The sequence below is a fragment of the Harpia harpyja genome, chromosome 2 (genome assembly GCF_026419915.1).
Source record: "Harpia harpyja isolate bHarHar1 chromosome 2, bHarHar1 primary haplotype, whole genome shotgun sequence".
Lineage (NCBI taxonomy): Eukaryota > Metazoa > Chordata > Aves > Accipitriformes > Accipitridae > Harpia > Harpia harpyja.
The window spans coordinates 53,240,045-53,267,873 of NC_068941.1; the positions used below are offsets into that span (position 1 = coordinate 53,240,045).

Consider the following 27,829-nt stretch of genomic DNA (forward strand, 5'->3'; position numbering starts at 1 on the left):
TGCAATACAGTGCACTGTTTCAAAGAGACACTGGACTTGCTGTGTGTACTGAAGATAATGCATATTCTCCTATGACTCTCAGTGGGATGACTGACCCTCGTACTAATAACAAACACAGCTACCCTGAAGAACATGCAAACATATACTGAAAGAGGGAAGATATAATTCTTCCACCAATTTTTAAGAATGCTTTCTTTGTAATAGAAAATCCTTTGCAAGTTCAAACTTGGCCCTCGAAGTGCAGTAGGCAATACACAATTTTAAAAAAATAAACACATACCACAGCAGATAAATAGGCATTTATTAAAGTTCATCTCAAAACAAACAAAAATAATAAAGGACATTAAGGCATCTTGTATTCAGTAAGCGTTCATATGGTAAAGATGACTTCTCTTTCTGATACAAGAGAGCAGAGTAGGAAAAAAAAAAGTTCTCCCAGCACATTTGGCAGAGTGCTGACTTCCACTGTCCCACCACTCAGTCAGCAAACCCCTCCAAGGAGGCCCATTTCTCCAATGAAAGAGCCACAAAATCCCAACACTCATTGAGACATGTGCAAGAAAGCACTTTTCCCTGCCCTCAGACATCCACCCTTCTGTAAAGATGCACGTTGGAGAAAGACTAATGGATGGATATCGCAAAGAATAAAGACATACTCCTGCTATAACCACTCTTTTTTGAGCAGACTAGAATATTTGGCCTTGCTTTCTCTAGTATTTACTATTTGAGCCAGTAACTAGTGAAAACGGGACCACAAGCTCTAGTCTATATTGCAATGTAACAATTTTTATGTTCTCCTTCTACATTCATATTAGATAAACAAATGACAAAGGTCTTGTTTCCATGGAATAATTTATTTTGATGAATTATGCTGTCAAGTGACCAATCACTGTTATAGTGCTTTTTTCTTCAATTGGAATAAGAACATCAGGAAATGTTTACAGTATCATTGGGTTCACTATAACAGGATTTTAACTACAGAGTAAAATATAAATTAATAAACACTGCATATAGCACTATTCACTTCACCACATTGGCTCTCTATATCCTTTGTCACATTTTAACCTTCATTTAAGGCAAGTTTGTTGGTTTTTTTTCCAAAGAAGACCACATAGTCTCTAGATAAACTTCTATGACTAGGTTTGCGAGTTAGGAAATTGAGTTTTATAAAATGTTTACTTCAACAAATATGGAAGTTATTAAGAGAAAGATGGTGACCCAAAATTGCACTGTATTAAAAGGTGGAGTTTCCTTGTACCAAAGTCCTTTATTCATCATCTTTAGAACCAGTTTTGCTTAACTATAAAAGAGACACAAAAAGAAAGTATTCAAAGTTTAGACTGCCATTCCATTTATTAGGAAACAAGAACAACATTATCTCCATCTTACATAGAACACATGTATACTTAATTAATAATACAGGCTGATTGTGCTACTATACCAAAAGACTGAAAAGCATCGAAAATTATTTCTTAAGCTTAAACACTAAATGAGCTTATTTCCTGAACATGAAAGTTGATTTTAAAAAACAACAACATAAAACCCCAGAAAAACCTTGGGGTACCGTTTCTATTTAATTTGAAGACTCCGTCACCAGCTCTCCAAAATAAAAAACATGAAGCAATGGAAGAAGTATCTCCACACATCTCTGAGAGAATTCCCATATAGAAATTTACACAATACAAAAAGAAACATTAACTTACTATTTCTCACTTTTTAAAGCTAAGTGTATAATTATTAAATGTAGTGCTTCTATCGTGAAATCTATCTGGAATCCAAGACATCCACTACAAATAGCCACTTTTACCTCAGAATGACTCTGCCCAAACCCACCATTATCATTTACTTGCTCTTATTTAACAACTGGAACCGGTGTTAGGTCTTACACCGAGAATTACTTATAGTTGTGTAAAATAAAATAGTTTGCTTTCAAAATTGTCAAGCAGCTATACTGATTTTCACTGAATCAGCAAAGACAAGAGGGTGGAAGCAATCAATGCTGAGGGAGCAAGTAGAAAAGAATTATTCACTGGAGGAGTTGTGGCAGAGAATGTTCAGGCGTGTAGAAGACAGCAAGGTGCTCCCACTTGGGACAGCTCATTTTTTCTGCTTACTTACCCACTGTCCTCCAGAACCTGGCAGCACCACTAACTTTACTTTACATCTTGTTGCCATATGAAGACAAAATATTTGCAGTCCATTTGGCTACCAAAGCTCTCTCATCATAAAATTAAAATTTAATTGCTCAATAAATAAAAAAGAAATACTAAACCAACAAAGTTCAAAGAGGAATCAAAGTCCTTCTGTCTCTAATATTCAGAAGGACTAAGCATTTTAAAGCAATTGAGAAATATGTAGAATAGAATCCAAAATGAGCAACAGTTCTTACTATTTCTTGCAAATCTTTTTAATGTTAAAAAAAGGTAACTTGAAAATACTTACATGCTGGATGCATATAGAAATGAATCAGACACCACAGTCAAATCCAAACAAAGTTAGGAAGAAAAGCAAGAAAAAAAATCAGATTAGTTTTCTTCAGCTATAAGTACAATTATTTTTAATGTACATACGCAGTATTTTCATTATACTGCATATAATACAGCCATGTTACCTTAATTACGTCCACCCAGTTCCATCCTCGCGGAAGCTCCCCTTTGTTATCTGCAGAATAAGAAGGTTTTATTTTCAACACACAAGCTAAGGGGAATCCTTATCTTTCTTTAAAATCAATACACAAAATTCTAAAGATCCAAAACCCTTAATTTCTCCACTACAAAGCCATGAGGACAAAAATAGATATTAATGTCTTAAACACATCTTGTTCTTCAAAGTAATTCTGTTTAAATAAATACACCTCAGTCCATCTGACATTTAATCTAGAACGCAACTCCAACATGAGCTGGGCTGACCAGCAATGATGCATTCTGTCAAAGAACAAAATTTTATGCAGCTTTTCCTTTATACGGTCAACATTTAATCTGCCAATTATACATTAGGTTAGGTAAATTATATGCAGGAATTGTTATCATAGGGTATAACTTATTGCTGCAATAGGATAGTATTATCCAGATCATTATTAAAAATTAAGGTTAAACACATAAAAGTCGTCAGTAGGATTAGTTGAAATATTGAATGCTTCTCAATCAAAAACCTACCATTTCATTGAAAGCATAAAGTATCTCAGAAGCTCCTCTATTTTGAGGATACAAAGTAAACTAAATGTTTTATTTTGGGTTCCAAAACAAATACTTTCATCTAGAAACATTTTTAATAATGTGAATTATTTACAAGGTCCCATCAACAAACCACCTCTTTTGTTGAAAGTGAATTTTTAGAAGTCCCAAATGTTCTCCTCCCACAAGTATTTTTTGAAAACTTCACTTTTGCCCCAAATTGATACAAAAAAATAAACCAAAACCAATGACATCTTGAAATCCCTACTCCATAGAAAGTCACTTTGACCACAACTAACATCTTGGGCAAGAATAATTTATCTAAAACAAGCAAAACAGAGACCACAGACTTAAAGTAGTTAATCCTGTAAACAGATAACTACTGATTCTGACTCTAGCAAGATGTCACTGCTATAAAATTTGGATTCTCATACTGCTCAAACAAAGCAATATTATAGTGAACAAACCTGTTTTATCAGCTAGTTTTCGTTTCTGAGTTTTGGATAACTGCTCCTTTTTATCTTTTTTCTTACTTGCTGGCACATCAGGAGTTCCAATTGCAATACTATTGCTTACTGAAGTCTGAGAAGGACAAAAATGGTTGTTAATATTTTACATATTAGTTCCACAGATACCTCTGTGTGTGATTACTGAACCTGACATACTGAAATATCTTGACTGTCAGAAAGAAGCAATGCTGTCAGCAGTCTGCAGCATTTAATCAACATATAATCATGATTGTAGTTTTAAAAAACATGTGTTGGGGACTGGAATTATTCCCTTTCAGAGTCACAAAGGGCACCTCTTACACTTTTTAAATTTAATCATAGAGTGTGATTTAGTCTGAAAGGATTCAGACTTCCCAAACATGGAAGCTGTTCCTTCTTCCTCAAAGCAAATCTGTAGCACCACATGGCCAATAATGTCCTCACACAACACAGAAGCCACAAACAGACCCAGCCTGACTCACTCAAGACCCTGGAGGTGCACTTATGCAATCCATTGCACCCCAGAAAGGTTGCAGTAATGTGCCACCCCCAGCAGACACCTTTAATCTCCGTTTCAGCTCTCTTAAGATTTGCTTCTGCTCCAAGTCTCCATTTTTATGTTACTCTGTGGGGCAGAACTGCAGCCCACAAACATACTGGTATAACAGCAAAATAATAATTAAATATAACAATTATGACCACAGAACATTGTGGCACCATACTCTGTGTGTCACTGTTTAGCCACTAACATGTGTATACCCGATATACTGATTAACAACTTAAAGACAGAACTATGAAGTATTTAGAGTTGTAATAACCATTTTTTGCAGTTCTAAAAGCAAGAGATTAAAATCTGAATTTACCTACTTACCACAGCGTTAACAGGCTGATTCTCCATGAATAACTCTTTATTATCTTTGGCATATTCAAAAAGTGTATATGTCATAGCAGTTCCAAGATTCGCTTCAACTTCTACCATTAACTTATCCAATATACTTTGTTTAATAGCTGAAGATCTAAAAGAAAACATAAAACTCAACTCTCACCTAGACAGATGAAGAAAAGCTTGTCAACCAAAAAGCCTCCATATATAAGGCTAGGGAATGAAGCTGTCATAAATACTTACATTGTGTTGTTGAAGAAAGCATCCATTGAGATGACCGGTGCTGTTTGTGGATATGTTTCCGGCCAAGAAACTTCTATTAGAAAGGCTTTGGGATCTCCACTTTCACCTATCTGAAGGGAAAAGAAAAACTTCATAAATCAACAGTTTCCAGTCACTTATTAAGGATTACAATGCCAATATGCAAGTCTTTCACTTCTTTAAGACTATCCAAATTCCTTAAGATAACAACTATTTTCATAAAGTTATAAGTCAGAAAATAAAGTTGTTATCTAGAAAGAGTATTAAATTTATGACATCAATATCAACGTCTACCCTGCAGTTTTCATCCTAGAAAAAGCAGCAGAAACATTCAAAGCTCTTTTTTTTTTTTTAAATCGCTTGGTTTTAAAAGCTACTTTGCACCATCTGCAAGCCAAATACTATACAATCATATATGAGAACAGAAAAGATGAAGGCTTCTTCCCTCCCCCATGCATCCAAGCTCAGAGCAAGATGAAAACAAACCATAAGAGAGCATTGAAATGAAGATGACGATAAACTAGTGACCTAAGATAGCAAAAACAATAGATAAGAATTTCAATGTTTACATCTCATCCCTACAGATATTTTATTTCACTATAAGAAAGAATGAGTAGTAAAAGATTTAAGAGGTCAGTAGAATGAGACTGGATAAAAGATGCATAACATTTAAAAAAGGCACACTTTAATATAAATAATCATGCACATCAAACCGATTTAGTGAACCCAAATTACATACACAAACCTTACAATTATGTTAAATTAAATAAAAAACAAATCTTTTTTTTTTTAATTTAAAACTAGTACAGGTGCTACCAAAGGCATACTACACAAACAGAAATAACTGTTTCACACAAGGATTTGGAAGACTAGTGCAACAAAGTTGGTTAAATCCGTATTCTAAAACCACATGAAAATTCTCCCCTATTTCCCTCATTTTAGAATAGGCAAAATCTGGCTTCATCAAATTATGTGGAATGAAATGTAGCCATAAAAAAAGTCCTAATCAAGGTAAGGCTACTGTACTTCAAAATTAAAAAAGGAAAAAGGAAAGAAAAAAAGTTGGTGCTTTTTTATTTACAGTATTTCAGCAGAGTGGACTAACTGACATTCAGAAGCATCTGTTCTAGAGATTAAATCAATCAATCAATCAATCAGGAATCTGCAACATTTATCAAGACATCACCTACAGTGTTGCAGTCCAGTTCCCACCGCTGCCAAGAAGAGAACTGGTGGTATGGTTTACAGAGTTCTTCTCTGGGAAAAGCACTGTCTGCACACTGAGCAATTCCATATAGAAAGCTGCATGACTGTGCTCCTTCTTGGCAGTGCAACCTAAAAACTGGGTAGCCTTACTTGATTACAAAACAGCTGTGTTTTGTATGAGAAACGTGTGAGAGAAATGAGACTTAGAAAAATGGCATACTAATTCTTGCTACCACCTCATGTACTTACTTGCACTATGGTTTCTTGTAATACAAATTCTTCTTTATGGGAAAGGTACTTGATTGCCTTTGTCTGACACTAAGTTTTACAGTATTTAAATTGAGTTCTAACTTTTGACAATTTTCCTTCGTCTGATAAAAATTAGCAATGACCAAATTGTAGAATGATACACTGTAGACTTGTAGGCATGTCACATTTGCTCTTTTGAGGAAATCAATTTACTAATAGCAGTCCTATCAGTGAAGGAAGGCTGCACTTACATGGATGGGATTCAAGTGCTATTAATTAAATCAACTTATCTCATTACAATTACTGATACTATTCTGAAGTTACCTGAGAAGTCACGAAAAGGTTATTTTAGATGCCTCCTCCCCACTACAAGGATGTGGCATTTTCAGAAGCCTTCCTTCTGTCCTAGGGGTGCCTAAGTTTTCATCACCTAAGTTCTCTGGCCATCCAAAGATCTGCCTCAGTCCACACCCAGAAGAACTTCCAGGTCTTCAAATTTGAGAAAGCTGGCAAGAATTTCATGCCAGAATCTAATTGCATATCTCAAGCTCAGCATTCCCTGTATGTCTTTCCTGAGCAGATCGTATCAGTGCACATGGCCAAAGCGTTTTGTGGATTTCCTGTTTACCAGGTAGACAAGGCACGTCAACTACCCCTGGACAAGACACTAGAAGAACCTTGTAACTAAGCAATAAGGAAGGTTCAGAGCTTTACATATCAAAGTCTCTGTAAGTGACTTTTCTGACCACCTAGTTTAAGCATTACTCAGTATGCGGGCTCCTTCAGCCAGTTTGACAGTTCTAGCCATGCAGTACATAGACGTGCAAGTAGGATACCTAGCTAAGGGACAATAAACCCGCACTGGGAGCAGGTTCCTGTGCATGAAGCATTGTGTTATCAAGCATCATCGTACCAAAGATCCTGAAACAACGGCCTACGGATCTAGCCTTTACTGCACATCGAATACCCACCTGCTTTAGAAAAACCCTGGTACATCAACTACAAGACAGTAGAGTAACTTCAGGATGAAGCCCGCGCTGCAGCGGCGCACAGACCTTCACCTTGCCTTACCCTGTACTGGAAAGAAACCGGGCTAAGCTCCCTGAAGCACAGATCTCCCTCGTAGATAGAGCGCAGCGCTTCCAGCTCCATCTGCAGCAAGGAGCAGAGAAGGGGGTGACCGATTCCAGCCCGAACAGGGAGCTCGCACCCAATCGCGGCCGGTTTGCGAAGCTCTGCACGGCCCCGCCGGTTTCCCTCCCGCCCTCCCCCCAGCCCCGCCGCCGCCGCTCGGCTCCCGCCTCCTCGCCCGCTCAAGCGGCCGGCTCTGCCCTCCCGCTCGCCGCCACCCGGGCCGCCTCCCCTCCCAGGCCCCCTTTCTCCACACGGAGGCTCCCTCCCGGCCCCGCGTCCGCGGTGGGGGGACTCTCCTGGGCCGGCCCTCCCTCAGGCAGCGGCGCCTCACGGCCTCCCTGCTCAGCGCCGGCAGGGGCCGGGACTCACCTCCTGGTCCTCGTTGGCCGCCATGGCGCGCGACGCGGGGCAGGCAGCGCGCGGAGGCCCCCTCCTCCCTCCCCGCCGCCGGGCCTGGGCTGGGCGGGCCTCGCTGGCGCGGCGCGGCACGGCGCGGCCACGCCGCTGTCGCACGGGGAGGCCCGAGCGGCCTCGCCCGACGGACACACCTCCCCTGAGGGCAGCACGGGTCAGCCGCTCGCTCGCTGCTATTGGTCCCCGCTTCCCGTCGTCACCACCTCCCTGTCTTATCCATTGGCCGGCTCTGCCAGTCTCGCCTCGCTGCCTTCTTTAGCTAACTGGCTCCTTCGGCAGTGACGTATCCGCGCGGGCGCTCCCTGACTGGCCTGGCCCAGGAGCGGAGGCGCCGATTGGTCGCTTTGGCTGCCCTTCCGATGTCCGGCGCTGGTTTCCTGAGGCGGCGGCCGTCCCTCGCCCTGCCCGCGACGCCTCCCGTGACCTGCGGCCGCTCTCGGCTGGCGCTGCCCGGCGCCGAGCTGCGGTCAGCGGCGCCCGGGACGGGGACGGGCCCGGCGCCGTGTCAGCGCCCGGCGGGGCAGCGGGGAGCTCCTGCAGCCGGGGAGGAGCGGCCGGCCTGGGCCTCGCAGGCGCCGCGCTGAGAGCCGCCCTCCTGCCGCCTCGCAGGCCGCCTGCCCGGGCGCAGGATGACCCCGACGCAGTGGGACTTCCCGGTAGAGCTATGCTGCCGGCCCATGGCGTTTGTCACCCTCACCGGCTTGGACGTGGTGTACAACGCCGTGCACCGGGCCGTGTGGGACGCCTTCTGCGCCAACCGGAGAGCCGACCGCGTCCCCATCTCCTTCAAAGTGCTCCCCGGCGACCACGAGTACCCCAAGTGCAGGACGAAGGTAGCGAGCGGCGTGTGCCCCGGCTGCTCCCCGTCCTGGCGGGCCCGGCCCCTCACGGGCTTCAAGCCTCTGCCCGTGCAGCAAAAGCCAGCGGCAGGCCCCGGCGGGGGCGGGGGGGTGCGGGAGTTGGTGGCTCGCCGAGGGGAAGGGCCGTAGCAAGGGGCTGGGCTGAGCAGCACTCGCACGGCTGAACGCTCAGCCAGGATTCTGCTGTCTCTTCCCCCGCTGTCGGAGGCGAAGCGTGGGAGCTTGAAGCCCGAGAAAAATTGTCAGGGCTAAGGGGAAGCCTGGGGTATTGTGACAGAGTGCTATGGCTGCATAGGAAACGGGGGTGCCTTAGCTTGTAAGCCAGAAGCAGAGAAAGCCAATATGATTTACTTTTTGAAGTACTTGCTGTTCTTTTACTAAGCGTTAAGGTGTGCTTGTGAAGTTTGAGCTTTAATGAAACCCAAAGTTTAACTGTGGAGAAACTAGATATCTGAAATTAGTGTATTCTGAAAAAATGTAAAGCCTTTAACTAAGTGAAATGCAGCAGAAAGAATATCTCTGCTCTACTTTCTGCTTAAGAAGCAATGTCAATGGGTTTAACCCTTGGAAAACTATATAATTCTGTGATGCTGGCAAAGAACAAGAATCCAAACTGGTTTCTCCTGGCTCCGTTTGAGACCCTGGTTTTAAATTGAACCTGATATTTCATGAAAGTGTGTGAAACATGCTTCTGAACTTGACCCTTTTCTCCAGTCTACCTGGAATCCGTTGTTCTTTGTTGCTGATATCTCAGACATCAGCCCCTCATGTTAGGTAATGAGGGGTATGCCTTACTCGATAGGAAGCAAAGGCTTGGTGGGAAGAATGTTAAAGGAAAGATGACAAACGTATTCTCAAGTGACAAGAATGTAGAGGCAATTCCCTTTCTCCTGGTGTAAATGCCCATAAATGGATTTGGTAGCTTGCTTTAATAACCTCAATATTTTCAGAGGACATCCTATGAATGGTATATTCCAAAAGGAATCCTGAAGACTGGTTGGATGAACAAACACCTGAATTTGGTTCCAGCACTTGTGGTGGTGTTCTATGAACTAGACTGGGATGAGCCACAATGGAAAGAAAAACAGTCGGAATGTGCTACTCGAGTTGAAATTGTCAGGTAGAGGTTTTTTTACTTGGTTCATAATGTACTACAAGCTAACGGTAAGTGTGAATTGCAGAATCCTTTTTGCATTCTAAAACATATAAATATTTTTTGTTCTTAGATACAAATTAAGGGGAACTTGAACTTTGCTTTTTAACATACAACTGACAGTAAAGAAACGTTTTTTTAATGGTTTATTTGTAAAAGTTACTTAAGTAAAAACAGCCCCTGAAGCTTTGCTTGCTAAACTCAGCACAATTATTCTATCCCATCTGAACAAAAAAGGGAACACAGCATTCTGTGGATGATGCAGCATATTGTGGTGTTTGGTGTTTTTACCCTATATAACATTGTTTCAGTGCTTCCATCTAGACTGAAATCTCATTTTGTTCTGATTATTCAGAAATAAGAAGGGAAATCCTGATGCTGTGCCATGTTGTTTTTTATTTTAGGCAAAGTTTGCAGGGAAGAAATACGAAAGTTGCTGTGGTTTTGATTCAGAAAAAAACACCATTACCTCCAGGTACTAGAAACCTCTGTGCATAGTTGTGATCTCATTTTTTCAGAAGGCCTGATGGACTGAGCTGACTATCATTTGTCACATTATCTGCAGTTTTTAATCTAATGTCATCTACATACACTAAATACATTGTGGCTGCAGGAAGGTGTGCAGATGGAAAGAATGCTCAGGGCAGTTGACCCTAAACATTTGATACTTTTGTCCTTCTTCCTTTTAAGTCCAAGTCCATCTTTTGATACGCAGTATCAAAAATGGTTTGCTAGTATAATATATGTGACATGCCTCCTTGTAAGCAAGTTGCATTTTAAACCTTGCTTGAGATCAAGAAAAGCTGTAAAAGCAATGAGAACTTAGAGGAAGGGCATTTGGTACCTGCAGAAGCCTTTTAGTTTAACTCAGTTTTAATCAATAAAATTTTGGAGTCAAGTGGAGGTGTGAAACGTGATACATTTTAACCTTATGTTTCTGTAGAGCTGCTGCTTCAGCTGTAGCTGCATACTTTCTAGTGGCTGGCAAACCATTTTTTTATTTTTTGTTTTTGTTTTTTCTCTATCTGCTATATATGTTTGTCTTCTCTGGATGATATTGTATTTCTCAAGACACAGGATATTTAATTCTGTGAGAGAGGTGAAAAACTTACGTCATGCTTGTGGGTTGTTGCTAGCTAAGCCACTCTTAGAAACTTTCTGCAGTGTGTTCTGCTGGATGAAGCATGTAGTACTCTGAAAAAAGTAAGAAAGAGTGTGGTCTTAGTTTTATCTGTATTAGATTTTTCCATACCTTGTCAAGCTTTTAGAGCTAGTTTGACACTGCAGCACTGCATACTAATTACTTGCGCTTTCCTTGACTTCACTAGGGGAAGATGTTATTGCGTCAGAGAGGGCAGCAGCTTTATGTAATGCTTGTGACCTTTCTGGAAAATCTCTCTTTGTACTTCCACACACTGATCATCTTGTTGGTTATATTATAAGGTAAGTGACTGTAAAACACTGTTTTGTTCTGTTTTGTTAATCAGTGTTTTGCTCTGTTTGCTGATTGTGTGTTGGTTTACATGACACCAGGCCTGCTGGCAACAGATGAGGTACACCTGTCTCAAAGGGGGGAAAAAAGGATCTTTGCACAGGAGTTAGCAGGGCTCATTGAAAGAGCTTTAAACTAGATTTGAAGGGGGAAAGGATAAAACCAGGCTCACTAGAGGTAAGCCTGGGGGCAGCACACCAGTGTTTGAGGGACAATGTGCTAGCGAGGTCCATTGGTCTGCCACCTCAGTGGAGGTAGGGGATGGAAATCCATGCAGCAGCAAAGATGCAAGGGTTATTGATGTGTTAGAAACCATGGAAGCCCCTGAGAATGGTCACGTAGGAATTGGGGCTTCTCCCCCAAAAAGGTGGTGGGATCAATAGCCTAACTGAAGTGCATCTACACCAATGCATGCAGCATGGGCAACTAACAGAAGGAGCTGGAAGCCATTGTGCAGCAGGAAAACTATGACATAGTTGCCATCATGGGAACATGGTGGGATGACTCGTACAAGTGGAGTGCTGTAATGGGTGGCTGTAAAATCTTCAGAAGGGATAGGCAAGGAAGGAGAGGTGGTGGGATAGCCTTGTATGTTAGGGAGTGTTTTGATTGTCTAGAGCTTAATGACGGTGATGATCAGGTTGAGTGTTTATGGGTAAGAATCAGGGGGGAGGCCAACAAGGCAGATATCACAGTGGGAGTCTGTTGTAGACCACCCAACCAGCATGAAGAGGCAGACAAAATATTCTATAAGCAGCTGGGAGAAGTCTCACAATTGCTAGCCATTGTTCTTGTGGGGGACTTTGACTTACCAGATGTCTGCTGAAAATACAATGCAGCAGAGAGGAAACAGTCTGTAGGAGGTTCCTGGAGTGTGTGGAAGATAACTTCCTGACACAGCTGGTGAGTGAGCCAACCAGGGAAGGTGCTCCACTGGACCTGTTGTTTGTGGACAGAAGAGGAGTTGTGGGTGATGGTTTGAGGCAGTCTTGGGTGTAGCGATCACAAAATGATAGAGTTTCTGATTCTTGGAGAAGTAAGGGGTGGGGTTGGCAGAACTGCCACCTTGGACTTCTGGAGGGCAGACTTTGGCCTGTTTAGGAGCCTGGTTGACAGAGTCCCTTGGGAGGCAGTCCTGAAGAGCAAAGGAGTCCAGGAAGGCTGGACATTCTTCAAGAAAGAAAACTTAAAAGGTGCAGGAGCAGGCCATCCCCATGTGCCAGAAGCTGAGCCAGTGGGGAAGAAGACAGCCTAGCTGAACAGAGAGCTATGGCTGGAGCTCAGGGGGAAAAAAGAGTTTATGACCTTTGGAAAAAGGGGCAGGCCACTCAGGAGGACTACAAGCATGTCGTGAGGTTATGCAGGCAGAAAATTAGAAGGGCCAAAGCCCAGCTAGAACTTAATCTGGCTACTGCCATAAAAGACAATAAAAAATGTTTCTATAAATAAATTAGCAATAAAAGGAGGGCTGAGGAGGATGTCCATCCTTTATTGGATGTGGGGGGGAAACATAGTGACAAAGGATGAGGAAAAGGCTGAGGTACTTAATGCCTTCTTTGCCTCAATGTTTAATAGTAAGACCAGTTGTCCTCTGGGTACCCAGCCCCCTGAGCTGGAAGACGGGGATGGGGAGCAGCATGAAGCCCCCATAATCCAAGGGGGAATGGTTAGTGACCTGCTATACCACTTAGACACACACAAGTCTATGGGATCCACCCAAGGGTACTGAGGGAGCTGATGGAAGTGCTTACCAAGCCACTTTCCATCATTTATCAGTGGTCCTGGCTAACCAGGGAGGTCCCAGTTGATGAATGTGACGTCCATCTACAAGAGGGGCCAGAAGGAAGGTCCAGGGAATGACAGGCCTGTCAGTCTGACCTCGGTGCTGGGGAAGGTTACGGAGCGGATCATCCTGAGTGCCATCATGCAGCACGTACAGAACAACCAGGTGATCAGGCCCAGCCAGCATGGGTTCATGAAAGGCAGGTCCTGCTTGACTAACCTGATCTCCTTCTATGACAAGGTGACTCACTTAGTGGATGAGGGAAAGGCTGTGGATGTTGTTTACGTGGACTTTAGAAAAGCCTTTGACACTGTTCCCAAAGCATTCTCCTGAGAAACTGGCTGCTTACCGCTTGCATGGGTGTGCTCTTCGCTGGGTAAAAAACTGGCTGGATGGCCGGGCTCAAAGAGTGCTGGTGAATGGAGTTAAATCCAGCTGGCAGCTGGTCACAAGTGGTATTCCCCAGGGCTCAGTATTGAGGCCAGTTCTGTTTAATATCTTTATCAACGATCTGAATGAGTGCACCCTCAGTAAGTTTGCAGGTGACATCAAGTTGGGCAGGAGTGTTGATCTGCTTGAGGGTAGGAAGGCTCTACAGAGGGATCTGGACAGGCTGGATCAATGGGCCAAGGCCAATTGTATGAGGTTCAACAAGGCTAAGTGCCAGGTCCTGCACTTGGGTCACAACCACCCCATGCAGCGCTACAGGCTTGGGGAAGAGTGGCTGGAAAACTGCCTGGCCAAAAAGGACTGTTGGTTGACAGCTGGCTGAATATGAGCCAGCAATGTGCCCAGGTGGCCAAAGCGGCCAATAGCACTGTGGCTTGTATCAGAAATAGTGTGGCCAGCAGGACTAGGGAAGTGATCGTCCTTCTGTACTCGGCACTGATGAGGCCGCACCTTGAAGACTGTGTTCAGTTTTGTGCCCCTCATTGCAAGACACTGAGGTACTGGAGCGTGTCCAAAGAAGAGCAACAAAGCTGGTGAAGGGTCTAGAGCACAAGTCTTGTGAGGAGCAGCTGAGGGAACTGGGGTTGTTTAGACTGCAGAAAAGGAGGCTCAGGGGAGACCTAATCACTCTCTACAACTACCTGAAAGGAGGTTGTAGCGAGGTGGGTGTAGGTCTCTTTTCCTAAGTAACAAGTGATATGGCCTCAAGTTACTCCGGGGGAGGTTTAGATTGGATATTAGGAAAAATTTTTTCACTGAAGGGGTTGTCAAGCATTGGAACAGGCTGCCCAGGGAAGTGGTTGAATCACTATCCCTAAAGGTATCTAAAAGACGTGTAGATGTGGCACTTGGGGACATGGTTTAGTGGTGGACTTGGCAGTGCTAGGTTAACAATTGGACTTGATGATCTTAAAGGTTTTTTCCAACATAAATGATTCTATGATTCTAATGGAGTTGTTGAGAGAGTTGATAGGTTGGGATGACTGCTACGTGGCACGCTCGTAGACCAGCATTGGATGGAATTCTTCAGGTTATTCTGCAGCCTGATTAATTCCACACAGCTCCACTTTCTCTGTGAGGTTCAGTAATGACTGTCAGAGATGTTGCTTTTGAAGAAACGTTATTAGATATCCCAAGGCATTTCCTTCCTCAAGTCAGGTAGAGGCAAAATGGGCTTTTCTACCTCTATAGTGGTTTTGGCACTGCTGGTTCTGAATTTTCCCTACAAATGTTTTGTTAGGTGTAACTCTGTATTAGCAGGTCTTTGCTTTTTTTCGCCCCACTTCCTGTCTGTGTAGATATTTCTTTCTATTCATGCTAAGTGGCATTTATCTGGTTGCGAGTATTATGTCTCTCATTTTTTTTAAATGTCCCGTGCTTTCTGTTTTAATATTTACAGGGAATACAGCTTCAGATGAATTATGAAGGCCTTTCAAAAACGGAACAGGAAAGGGAAGACAGTCTTGTGTAGACTTAAAAAGAAGGGCCAAAACTAAGGCAAATCATGGTTTATTAAAATTAGTTTTAATTTTTCCAGATACACTCAGGGAGAGGAGGAGTCATGGTCTGAGAGAATAATTCTTCCTTCTCTCACCCTCATATTTATCGTAAAGTTCTCAACGTAAATCAATGCTGTTATTGTATCCACGCTGCTCACAAACAGCTACTAGAATTGATCAAAATAAAGTAACTCTTACTTCTAGTTTTTCATATTTCGCTCAGTGCTAAAGAGGGAATGTTTACTGCATGTTAACTAGTGTAAGCCTTTGCAAACTGCATGTAGTCAGAATTCCTGGTATTAATCTTTTTGTTTTGACATTTTTACTACTATGAAGTCTCAATTAAAAGAGAATAGTATTTTTCTTTTTTACCCCTCAGACTGGCTTGTCTTTTCTTATACGGCCACAATATAACACTAAAATAAGTATGATAAGTAGACTTCATTTGTCGTCTTTTTGTGACTGAACTCATAGTTAGCAATTGCTGTCCATTGGTCTGTCCCATTGTTTTCATCGCCATCCTCTCTGTTGCGTGGCAGCAGAACACAAGTTGTGATCTGCCTTAGTCAAAGTCTGCAGTGATCCCTTCTTGGCCAAATCACAGAACTGGTACTTCATCCTTTATTTCCTGTGTGCATCAGTGCTATTGAATGTATTTCTCTCCTGGATTCTGGTCTTGTTCTGGTTGATTTTACTCCTTATAATTTGATCGTACAGCATATGCTTCTTAGATCCTCCTCAGCCTCATGCTGTATTCAGTGTTCTGGGCCTCTTTGTCTTTTTCTTCTTCCCCTGTGATGTGCCATTGGGCTATTTATCTTGCAAACACAAGTTTGACTGTTACCTGTGCAACCCAGGTAGCTGTTGATGTTTGGACAGAATGATGAAACCTAGTCTGTGCCTTCATAATTTCATTTACTTCTATTTTTTCCTTCCCACTCCTCCCCCCACAGTCCAGCAAATAAGATCTTGACCTGTTCAGACTTATCCCAGGAGCCTCAGCAAGGTTTGCTTGCTTTGACTGAGGCATCTCTCCACTTTCTATTGCCTTGCAAAATCCGAACAGCTTATCTTCAGGCTTTCTTACATAAAATACTAGAGATTGTTGTATGAGAAATCAATATATAAAGCCTTCAAACCTACTTGTTCTACTTTGTGCTACCCCTATGTAAGGTTTTGTGTGAAGGGTTTTTGTCTGCAGACTCTTACCCTGTGTGGTAACTTACAGAAGAGTTTAGTAATACCTCAAGCTACTTTGCCAACCCTAAAATAAGCATGATTAGAAGTAACTTATTCTGAAGAACTTCAGAATTTCTTTGTAGGTGGGAGAAACTTGGTGAAACTTATGAGCAACTTTGTTGCAGGTTGGAAAATGCTTTCTATGAGCATGCACAGACATACTATTATACAGAAATACGAAGAGTTAAATCTCATAAGGAGTTCTTGAACAAAACCACTCATCAGGTAATGTTACCCTATTTTTGAAATACTGTGCAAGTTATATTGCATGTTAAAACATGAAAATAAGGGTTGTTTGTTGCTTAAACTTTTTTATTCACCCCCTTCCAACTTGAGATGCCTTCTCTCCATATAAGAAGTAAATCTGGTGTTATTTTCTTAAACTTAAACTTTGATTTTGATTGGTTTTGTTCTTACATTTGTTTGTCTTCCTCACATCTTCCTTAGAGGAAGAGCTGCAGCCCAGAAATGAAGTTCTCCAATTTAAAAAAAAAAAAAGTTTTTATTTAGTCTATATGGTTTAACCTATTTGAATGTGGTATCTTAGCAAGTTGTGGGAAGTGTTTCCCTTAGCCATTTCAAACTTGAAGTTGCACTTAATTGGGCTTTTCAACTTTTGCTTTTCAAATTGTTAAATATCTGCTCAGACACACAATGTTCTGTTGTGATTGCCAGCTTCCCTCTCTTGGAAGCTGGGATCCAAACGGTGAGCTCCAAACCAACAATCGACACTGTTGATGTAGAGGTTTTGGGGTGTTACAAAGCCTCTCCCCTGTTCCAGGGTAAAAGCCTTGGAATAGATTAAATCTGTTGAAAGATCACTGCTGCATCATGGTGGCAGAGAGAACTATTAGGAAACAGTTGCATAGTCAGTTTTTCAAGTCAACTGCTATGTTATGTAAACCTCTGAAATTATCACTGGTACTTGCTTTGTAGGTAACAGGTATGTTTGGATGTTTGTGAATTATGTGTGTTGGTTGTCTTTTGCAGCTTTTATTTGTTAGACACCAGTTCAAAATAGCATTCTTCAGTGAGCTGAAACAGGATACGCAGAATGCTCTCAAGTAAGACTCACATAATCTTTCCCCACTCTCTCTACCCCAAATTACTGCTAAGCTGTAGACTGTGATAAATATTTTCCCAAATGCACAATTACTTAAACATGTTGGCGTGGTTTAACCCCAGCCAGCAACTAAGCACCATGAAGCTGCTTGCTCACTTCCCCGCCTCTACCCTGGTGGGATGGGGAGAAGAATTGAAAACAAGTAAAACATGTGGGTTGAGATAAGAACAGTTTAAATATTGAAATAAAAAATAAAATATAATAATTGTAATGAAAAGGAAGATAACAAAAAGAGTGACATATAACCCAAGAAAGACAAGTGATGCACAATGCAATTTTTCACCACCTGCTGACCAATGCTCAGCCAGTCCATGAGCAGCGATCTGCCACTCCCAGCCAACTCCACCCAGTTTATATACAGGACATGACATCTCATGGTATGGAATACCCCTTTGGCCAGTTTGGGTCAGCTGTCCTGGCTGTATCCCCTCCCAACTTCTCGTGCCCCTCCACCCTTCCTGCTGGCTGGGCATGAGAAGCTGAAAAATCCCTGACTTAGTAAAAACACTGCTTAGCAACAACTGAAAACAGTGTGTTATCAACATTATTCTCATACTAAATCCAAAACACAACATTATACCAGCTACTAGGAAGAAAATTAACTATCCCAGCCGAAACCAGGCCACATGTATGTAAAGGGTGATTTCTTCACTGGGAAGAACTCTTTGATTGGAAGACTGTTTTCTGCTGTTGGTAATCCTGTTCTTAAATTTTATTATCTTATATGATTTAACTCTAATTTAAGTATTCCTGCTTAGAAATTACAGAACTGCCTATAATCTTGTGCATGAATTGAGGGCTCATGAAACAAACATGCTGGAAATCAAGACAATGGCAGGATTTATAAATTACAAGGTAACAAGTATACTTCTAATCTTTGACAACCTTTACTTAAAAAAAAAAGTTAATACATCTTTAATATGTAAAGGTTTAAAAGTTCCATTTTATATTGCTTTCAAGGAGATGCATTAGAAACAGCTATCAGTGGAATACCAATTACATTCAGACTTGCAAAGACTTCTGAATTCCACACAAAAGATTCTTAGCTGAAGTTTGGGAGTATCTTGAAGGACTGGAGTTCATCTGAGATGCAGTCATCTGAAAGGCTAGATTCTCTTTAACTCTCACTCTGTACAGGGGAAATGAAAACAAGGGTTGCTTGTTCCTTAAATATTTTTGTCTTCTTGCAAAGCTTAAACCAGTATGGTTCAGTTACTGCTTGTTAGGAGGAGAAAAATAACTCTAAGAATTAGACCATACTTTTGTGGTATTTGGGGCATTCTTAGGTAAAACAAAACTATCCCACCATTTACAACACTTAGAACAATCCTGGAGTTGGACTCCATCAAATTCCATTTGCAGACTGCAGTCTTCAAAGATAATGATCTTCCTAGGGGCTCTGCAGTTCTGTCTTGAATTTGGCTGTGAGTTATGTACTCTTCCATTTATGACTTGGGGGAGAAGGGGAAAAAAAAGAACATTAGATGAAATAGAGGATCACATGGTTTCAGGTGTAGTACATTATGGTTTACATCTATTTTTCTCCCTGTGTTCTCTATGCTATTTGAGCTCTTCAGAAATACATAAAATTAGTTTGTTTCAGTTTTTTGTGAGTGACTTTTTTTGAGTTTTTTTTAAAGCTAATCCTGAGCAGCCTAACACAGTTATTTTTCCTCTTATTTCTATTTCTTCTAGATCTGTCGCCTCTGTTTTCAGCATAATACTCCACTGGATGCAATTGCTCAGTTCAGGAAACATATTGACTTGTGCAAGAAAAAAATAGGAAGTGCAGAACTGGCTTTTGAGCATGCTGCCTGGATGTCCAAACAGTATGTGTTTGCTTAGTAATGTTTCTGGTTTAGTCTTATATAACCTTGTGAAGTTCACTGTTTTACTTGTCTAAGCAAGAGACAAATTCTGAGCTCTTTATGAAAGAGATACACTAGATCATCAAAAACCTGTATGCTGTTACTCTATTTTGCATTGATTATTGACCACTTTTCTCTGGGAATGAACAGGGTATGACACAAATGCAGCCACAGAACTTAGATGCAAAAGTTCAGAGAAGTATCAGCTGTCTTAAGACTAACCAGAACTTTTAATTGAGGTGTACCTTTCAGTTCAAATTGCTGTTCTGTACATAATCTTGGTTATGAATTTTTTTAATAGGTTTCAGGCTTTTGGTGACTTGTTTGATGAAGCAATTAAGCTGGGATTGACAGCAATTCAAACTCAGAATCCAGGTTTCTATTACCAGCAGGCAGCCTACTATGCACAGGAACGGAAACAACTAGCAAGTATGCTTTGTAACCATGATGTAAGTTGGGAGGGGAGAAAGTGCTTTGCAAGTAACCAGGTAGTAAATTAGCCAATGTTTTAGCCTAAAATGGTAGCGGAATAATCTGTAATAGGTGTAAATGAAATCCAAGGAAAGGATATGTGCTTTTCTGATGCTTACTAACATTACAAGTATTTGTTATGTATTGGAAAAGATTGTTACTCCAGAACAGGTGTGTTAGTGTTTATTTTATTACAAATAATTCTCACATGTTTTTAAAATACTTATAAAAAATAGCATACTTTCTACATCTCTGGATACTTGAAAACTTACTGGTCTGTTTTTCCAGTATATTTCTCTATACATGCACTGTATCTGGTGACTTAGAAACAAGAGCATTAGTATTAGAGTGTGTGTGTGGGGGGTGGGTGGTTATTGTTGCTTTGGGTTTTTTTGACACTTGCCTGGCAGAAAGGGTTGCATGGAAAATTGATCTCTGCAATTGATTAAACATAGATGCTAATTATGTGTAGCTACTCTCCAACTGACATGTCCTGACTATTTAAAAATAACTTTGTTCCTGTTGGTGCTATTTATTTGTTGTTCTTGGATTATCTTGTTAGGAACTAGTTTTAAAAAGGATTACCCAGTTATTCTTTAACAGTATTTGAGACAAATGAAGGTGAATGAAGTAGGATGTCAGACTGAATCAGAAGTACTTAAATGTTTGGGTTTCCTGAAGTACTATTTTTATACAGGTGGCCGGAAAGGTTACATGCTTTAAAGCAAATTTCTTTTTATGTGCATATGTATTGGAGCATCAAATCACTTTTAATGCTTTAAAATGAAACATGAACCCTTTTTTAATTACTATATTTGCTGAATTTACAGTCCTCTGTGATATATCCCATCCCGGATCCCCTGGAAACACAAACTGGAGTGCTTGACTTCTATGGGCAAAGACCATGGCGGCAGGGAATATTAAGTACGTTTCTGTGTCTTGTAGAGTTCAGACGAACTTTAGCTGCTGATCCTGCCAGCTGACTTAGTGGGCGTCAGCATGTAATCCCTCTTCCGCTGAGACAGATGCAGGGCTGGGACCTCACTCTCTTGTTAGTTGGTGGTATGACGTGAACAGGTGTCAGTTGGAAATACAGGAAGTGTGTTTGATCTCTATAACAAATAGAAAAAGAAACCTCAGGTTTATGCAGGATCCAGTCTTCAGCAAAGTTGCATAGGCCATACTGAAGCTCTGCTGCTTTGTTTCTATTGCTGCCTAAGCTACTTGTAATCAGTGTGCAGCAGGAATGCTTGACTGCAGTGAAATGCACTCCTGGGAAGAGAAGTTGGAGAACTGGATACAGCAGAAGTAATGATGTCCCTGAATGCGATTGTTATAAATCCATCCTGCCATCCATACTGTATCTTGTCAACTGTAGATGGGAACTCATGACTTTTTTTTCTTTTTTTTTTTTTTCTGAAAAAGCTTTTGGGTTTTCAAAATGGATTGAGAGGGTGCAATGGCTAGATTTTAGTCTAAGAAAGGAATTTATGATTTTTTCCTATTAAGGAGGATGTTTTCTCAGAAATTCTGACTTTGAATGTACAGCTTTCAGCTATGTATGAATACACATGCAGTTCATTGTTGGCTGTGGTTTTACTTCCCTTTCTCCCTCTCCATTTGGTCTCCTATTCTTTATTCTCTGCATATCCTTTGGGCTTTGCCACTTTATTCCTGCTCTCTTTTAAAGACTTTTTCATTTACTGTAAACACAGTACAGTCTAACCTCTTTTATCTTCAAGTGTTACTGTTTTAAAATTAGTTAGAGTCTACTGCCAAGGTTAAACAGTTTAAGATGAAGAGAAACTTCACCTGTTAATATATTCAGGTTTTTTGGTTCCTGCAAGAGTTTTAGTCTTCTAAAGCCCTATAGAGTTCTTCATATGTTGGCGTTCTCTACTGCTAGAGAAACATAAGCTTGAATCTTTACTTGCGATCAAATAGGAAAAGGGCTACAAATTTATCTTAACATATGCGCTTTAAATGTTAATAGATGCAGTCTAAAGACTAGGTTGTCTTACTGTAGTTTGCTATTTTTGGGTAGCTTCAGATGCCCCCCCCCTTTTTTTTTTTCTTTTTTTTAAAAAAAGAAGTTAATATATTTGTTCTAGAGTTTCCCTTCTAGAACACAGAGGATGGATGAGTTCTTAAAGCAATGCGTCTGTCTCCTAGGCAAAAGAATGTTTAAGAGTTTGAGCTTGCATTGCATGTAGCTCACCACATAAATAGTTCCCTTTGGGTCTGGACAAAATTCCAGTTTCATGGATTTTTCATTGTCTTACGCAGGTTTTGATCTTTCTGATCCTGAAAAGGAGAAGATGGGGATTTTATCTCTACAGTTGAAAGAGAAAAATGTCCTTCACTCGGTAAGTTTTATTCTACAAAAAAAAGTCTGTTTTCTAATATTATCCTAATGTTTGCATGTGTAATGATATCAGTAATGGTTTTATCTGTTAGGAGCTAATAATCACTTTGTTGAGTAATGCTGTCGCGCAGTTCAAGAAATACAAATGTCCAAGAATGAAAAGTCATTTGAGTGAGTATAGATAATCAGATGCATTTTTTTTAAATTAATTTTGCAAAGACTTTTGGTATTGATCTGGAACTTTTTTTTTAATCAGTGGTTCAAATGGGAGAAGAATATTACTACGCTAAAGATTATGCCAAAGCTTTGAAGTGAGTACCATCCATCATTGCTTCTTTCACACAACTACTCTTCTCACTAAGACCCCATGTCTTATTGCTATGCAATAATGTTGGAAGCTCATCTAAGATGCTCCTTGTACCTGGGTTTGATTGAAGCACAGCTTTGGAGTCTATGAACTCCGTTTATATTAAAGAAAGCAAAACAGATACGATGAGACAGAGTAGAAAAACTTCCTGGTGTAAGCTGTTGTGGAGATTTGCCTTATTGGACAAATATTATTTATTTCTAGCTCGCTGATTGAGTGCTGTCTCTCTCCCAGAAGTGATTGCTGAAACTTGCCTGCTACTGCAATGAGAATGTAATTACATTTAATTACAGACTTTGTAGTTTCAAAATTCAAAAAATACTGAAATGTAGCTGAATTTAATTTTTGTTTATATACCAGAGAATTAGCAAAAGGAATTATTTTTATTGATGTAGTTTTCTGCTGTTAACGACTACAGAGCTAGGAAAGCTTAGTGCTGAGGTACAGCTACCATCTTTTCTGAAGGATGTGTCTTATGTTTAGTTTCTTAACTTTGTATTTTTAAGGGGAAACAGGCCATGTTAAGTAGGAGTCTCACAATGTTTTCATTAACTAGGTTTCAAAGATCACATGTTGTAAAGGGAGTATGTTTGAGGTAGGAGAGATGTGTTCACTGTTGTGACTAGCTGGCTGGAAGCTACATGGAGGAGAAGGTAGGCTAGGATAAGCAGGTCAATTTGTATCAAGCCTAATTTTTATATAAACAAGCATTTCTTATTTATGTTTAGGTAGATTTTTCTGAAGTAGACAAACTCTTGTCTTGAACAGTTGAACAGAGTTTAAAAATTTCACTTCTCTGCTTTGCTAGTAATAGCAAACATTGCTCAGTATTAAAATCATATTAAGGTGTGCAGTTTTGCCTGATAAAGATTGGTGCATGTGTTGTTTGTAGATCTTTGAAACCCTTGAAGGGAGCAGAGGATAGGAGGTAGGAGGGAAAAGAAACATCTCAGCTTAAGGAACGTCAAAATTCTTCAGTTTGGAAGGGGACTTTATTGTGGGGGTTTTGGTTTGTTTTTCTTAAAATTTACCGCATACTCAATAGTAAAGCGTATTTTCAATGCAGTGCTGGACTAAGACTCTTCTGTCCAGTTGCTGTTTTGCTAGTTCTTTATGTGAAGACAGATGAGTGTTCCTGTTGTTCTCTTGTGAAAATTGTTCTAGCCTGAAATAGAAAATTCATGGAATAAATGTGTTTCTTTACAATAATTTCATGCTGTTTTCAATAAATCATTGCTATGTATAAACAGTAGACTTGACTTTAATCTAGCATTTATATTAGTGAAGATGACTTTTGTATTAATGATACCAAATAAATGTGAGCTTCTAAAAAAATATTGGTGTGTCTAACTTGCTTTTCTCTCATTTTTACTGTGTTGCAGGCTCTTGGATTATGTTATGTGTGAATATCGCAGTGAAGGATGGTGTACTCTTCTCACTTCCATATTGACGACAGCTCTCAAATGTTCCTATCTGATGGCCCAGCTAAAAGATTATATAACGTACTCTTTAGAGCTACTGGGTAGAGGTATTATTAAGAAATATAGTCAGCCTATACAGAAAAATTAAAGTACATGTATTTGGAAGTCTGACAAATCATTGTCAGACACAGTGCTTACAGTACTTCAAATGATTTAACTACAAAAGAACTGTATACCTGTGCTGAATTTTTACTACTTTCTCTCATACGCTGGAATTTGAATTTTCTTGCTCTTCTATTATAAAATTCATTGCATTCAAATAGACTGTGTCAGGATATCTGAGGCACAGAGCTTTATTTGAGACTGTTCAAATAATGTAACAGAAACTTCCTGAGCTTTGGGATGGGGGACAAACTGTAGTATAGCTAGCACCATTTTTCTGGACTTTAAAATCCCAGATGTGCTTCTCTCAGGCTTTTTACTAGAACTCTGCAGATGAAATATGCACGTGGCGTGTTTTAGGGAAAAAATGTGACATAGGGTGGCTGCACAGTAATAATGCAAGCATTCTGCTTTGTATAATGTCTGTTACCTGATGTTGCAGAAATAATCCTTTTGTGCCCTAAATTGCTAACTAATACCACTATTAGGGTAGGTGTGGTAAAAATGGGTTTGCATCTTCTGTTAGCTAGCCAGGCTACTCTGCTTTGTATTAAAGAATAGCCAACAAGACAAACCCACCTTTCTTCATCTTCAAGAGAAGAGTGCTTATTTTAACTAGTCCTTTTTTCTTCCTGTCTAGTTGTTGTTTCTAATATTATCCGAGCTTGCCTCTTTGCATGTTTCAGACTTTTCTACTGTTCCTTCTGTTTTTAAACATAAATAACAAGAAGGTTTAGATGTTATTCTCTTGGGGTTTTCCTCCAATAACTTATGAAATGCTTGTCTAACCAAAAAATATTTTACTTGATCCCAGTGGAAGTAAGAGGAAACACTTAAAATGGGGGAAGTTCTAAAAACTGAATGAATCCTTCATTACTGGTAGATGGATGCTAGATTTTGCCCCCCCCCCCAATGTGTTTTTTGAAAGGTGCAATCTAAAGGAAAGATTTATTCTTAAGTTAAAAAAAAAAAAAAAAAAAACCAGTAAGTTCTGTCTTGTAATCTCTGTTTTTGTTCTGTTTGCTAGCATCTACTCTTAAAGAAGATCAGAAATCTAGAATAGAAAAAAATCTGATAAAAGTTCTAATGGTAAGTGGTAAAACTCCTGTTACCCTTTTAAATAATCTTAAGAGTGGTCAATGTTTGGTAACCTTCTTTTATTGTTATTTGTAATCTTCTTTCTGGATACAGAATGAAAGCCCTGATCCTGAACCTGATTGTGACACTGCTGCTGTGAAAGCATCACAAAAACTGTGGGCTGACCGTGTTTCCTTGGCAGGCAGTAATGTTTTTACAATAGAAGTCCAAGATTTTATACCGTTTGGTAAGTAAGAAAGCAAATTTACACCAGATTATAAAATTTGGTGTAGTTATATCTTGAAAATAACTAATTAGGAGAAAATATAAAGTGTGTGTTAAAGGCAGCAACACTGAAACTCTTGTTTCAGCGCTGCTCTGTTCTTCATCTAAATCAGTAAGATAAGAAATCATGAGGAAGCCAGTGACCTCTTATCCCTGGTATGGATTACTGAAGAATAATCCCTTGCTTTTTGAAAGACTTCTGCCACTCTGGTGTGCTTAGAAGTAGGATTCTGAGGAAAGGGCAGAATGTGTGCAGAGTAATACTCCCCATAGAAAGGGGGCATGAGTGAGCATTACCTACGAAAGAAGTATATCTAAGTGTACAGGTTTATTTTTTTTCTGCTGAACATTTGCCTCTCCTCTGCAAAGGTTTCAGCCAAGTGCTGAAAAGTGGCTTTCTGTGACAGTGTTAGTAGCCAAACTTGTCCCACTTACATACAAACCAAAGTTTTAAGAGTATACACAGAACAATCCTTACCACAATTATTTCAAGAGTGTACTTCTGGAATTTAATGTTGTAGTTTGATGTGTTTAACACCTATGACTTCTTATTTCTTTTCTTTTTCTTTTTTTTTTTTTTTAATTCCAGTGCAGTGCAAAGCAAAATTTCTTGCTCCTAGTTTTCACGTTGATGTTCCTGTGCAGTTTGATGTTTACTTGAGAGCTGATTGTCCTCATCCTATCAGGTTTTCTAAGCTGTGCATCAGTTTCAATAATCAGGTAACTATGTTCTATCTATCTCTAACCTAGTGGTAGAAGCTTATCATAAGAATGGAATAATGTCTACTAGTGTGTTTAAACACAAAAAAATTCAAAAGTTCTTTTCCAAAAATTATGTTAATACTTAAGTTGGAAAGGTGTTTTTTCTTTTTGCGTTGTCTGTCACTTTTGACAAGTATATTGATACTGTGATAAAACTCCCAAATGCAGTTTGATTAGTTCATCTATCATATCTTTGCTTTTCTATGAAGCTCTCAAGTTTCAGAAGGATTGTTTTAATGTCTTAATTTTTCCTGATGTTCTTGCATGAAGTTATGTTAATATAATGGATATCTTGTGTCAAAGAATTGCATTGTAGTTACTTGCTAAGTCTAACTTCAGTAATGTGAAAAGTAGCAAGAACCCATCTAGTTTGATCCCCGTAACACAGAGCCTTAATCTTTGCTATGCTACCATTACTCTCTAAAGATGTCTTAAGTTTGGATTTATCAACTTTTTCCCCACTCCTCCATTGTAGGATTACAACCAATACTGTGTGGTAGAAGAAGCCTATCAAAAAAGTGATATTCTAGAACAGTCATCACAAGGAACAATGTGCTTAGTTCCTGGCAAAACAAGAAAGTTCACTTTCAAATTTGTTGCAAAAACTGAAGATGTAGGAAAGAAGATTGAGGTTTGTCAATTTGTTTTACACCTTTCTTACTGATGCTTACAAAGAACTCAAAACTACAAAGCTGCCTCTAATCTGGCACCAGTTACTAATGTCACTGCAGTTCCAAATATTTGAATTTTTGAAACTAAGTACCAAAAATGACAGTAAAATTTTATTGCCAATGCCAAAGCAAAAAAACTTAGCACAAAAACTTAACTATCGCTTCAAGGGTTTTTGTGGTGGTTTTTTTTTTTTTTAGTATGTGCAATACCTTAAAAAAAAAAAAAGGGAGAGGGGTGATATAGCACTATGGGAGGGTAGGAAACTACAAAATACTACACTCCACAGCATGGAGATGGTTTTCCCACCACTGTTTCATTAAATGAAATCCTGGAGTGGTGAGGTGTATTCAGTCTGCAAAGCTGCCAGAAGCTTTTTGGTATACATAGCTTTATTGTGCCTACATATGTCAGAAAACTATATTCTTACAGTAGGTGATCTGAAGACAAAGTTATCAGTATGTGTTTAAATTTGTATCTCTCAGATCACCTCTGTGGATTTGATCCTGGGAAGTGAATCTGGCCGATGTGTGATTCTGAACTGGCGTGGAGGAGGTGGAGATGCTGCTTCATCTCAAGAAGCATTGCAGGCAGCACGTTCCTTCAGGCGAAGACCTAAGCTTCCAGATAATGAAGTGCACTGGGACAGTTTGACTATTCAGGCAAGCACTATGTGAGTAAAGACTTGAAAATACATATAATGTATCATTGTGAGTCTCCTGTGAAGTCCTGGTCACTCTGCCTAAAAGAAGACAGACTTATAGAGACTTTAATATGAGCTTTTTAATATGTCTTTGCTTAACTGGGGATAAGATAGTACCTATCTTAATTCTTTAGGCCTTTTGAGGCTCCACATAGCTAGAAGTACAGAAAAAGCTTATACTGATCTTGGAGCATACCAAGTATGCTTTAGTTCTTCCCTTCACCCAACTTTGCTAGGCAGACTTTTCCCAGATTTTTGTGTAGACTAGGAGG

The 27,829-nt window shown here is 40.1% G+C and overlaps 2 protein-coding genes across 3 annotated transcripts in view; one reads left to right on the plus strand and one right to left on the minus strand.

Moving 5' to 3' along the window:
• Nucleotides 1–284: 284 nt before the first annotated feature.
• Nucleotides 285–7,903, minus strand: RWDD4 (RWD domain containing 4). The gene is made up of 7 exons (XM_052779729.1): nucleotides 7,764–7,903; nucleotides 7,332–7,412; nucleotides 4,788–4,897; nucleotides 4,533–4,677; nucleotides 3,641–3,755; nucleotides 2,612–2,661; nucleotides 285–2,445 (listed from the first exon to the last, which is right to left on the minus strand). The coding sequence occupies exons 1-7, from the start codon at nucleotides 7,785–7,787 to the stop codon at nucleotides 2,389–2,391; spliced, it is 582 nt and encodes a 193-aa protein (XP_052635689.1). The 5' UTR covers nucleotides 7,788–7,903; the 3' UTR covers nucleotides 285–2,388.
• Nucleotides 7,904–8,284: 381 nt separating this feature from the next.
• Nucleotides 8,285–27,829, plus strand: part of TRAPPC11 (trafficking protein particle complex subunit 11) — a 29,631-nt gene continuing 10,086 nt past the window's right edge. Inside the window, exons 1-19 of one of the 2 annotated variants that reach the window (XR_008234025.1) lie at nucleotides 8,285–8,641; nucleotides 9,619–9,788; nucleotides 10,226–10,296; nucleotides 11,150–11,264; nucleotides 16,410–16,509; nucleotides 17,275–17,348; nucleotides 18,166–18,262; nucleotides 19,103–19,236; nucleotides 19,577–19,724; nucleotides 20,577–20,670; nucleotides 22,033–22,112; nucleotides 22,204–22,282; nucleotides 22,368–22,422; nucleotides 23,861–24,006; nucleotides 25,089–25,150; nucleotides 25,253–25,385; nucleotides 26,013–26,143; nucleotides 26,661–26,816; nucleotides 27,340–27,527. Coding sequence is in view for 1 of the 2 variants with exons in the window: in XM_052779711.1 (XP_052635671.1) it covers nucleotides 8,438–8,641; nucleotides 9,619–9,788; nucleotides 10,226–10,296; nucleotides 11,150–11,264; nucleotides 16,410–16,509; nucleotides 17,275–17,348; nucleotides 18,166–18,262; nucleotides 19,103–19,236; nucleotides 19,577–19,724; nucleotides 20,577–20,670; nucleotides 22,033–22,112; nucleotides 22,204–22,282; nucleotides 22,368–22,422; nucleotides 23,861–24,006; nucleotides 25,089–25,150; nucleotides 25,253–25,385; nucleotides 26,013–26,143; nucleotides 26,661–26,816; nucleotides 27,340–27,527 (2,237 nt within the window). In the remaining variant the exon portion in view is untranslated. The remainder of the gene's footprint in view (nucleotides 8,642–9,618; nucleotides 9,789–10,225; nucleotides 10,297–11,149; nucleotides 11,265–16,409; nucleotides 16,510–17,274; nucleotides 17,349–18,165; nucleotides 18,263–19,102; nucleotides 19,237–19,576; nucleotides 19,725–20,576; nucleotides 20,671–22,032; nucleotides 22,113–22,203; nucleotides 22,283–22,367; nucleotides 22,423–23,860; nucleotides 24,007–25,088; nucleotides 25,151–25,252; nucleotides 25,386–26,012; nucleotides 26,144–26,660; nucleotides 26,817–27,339; nucleotides 27,528–27,829) is intronic. The other variant, XM_052779711.1, reaches the window with a different exon arrangement.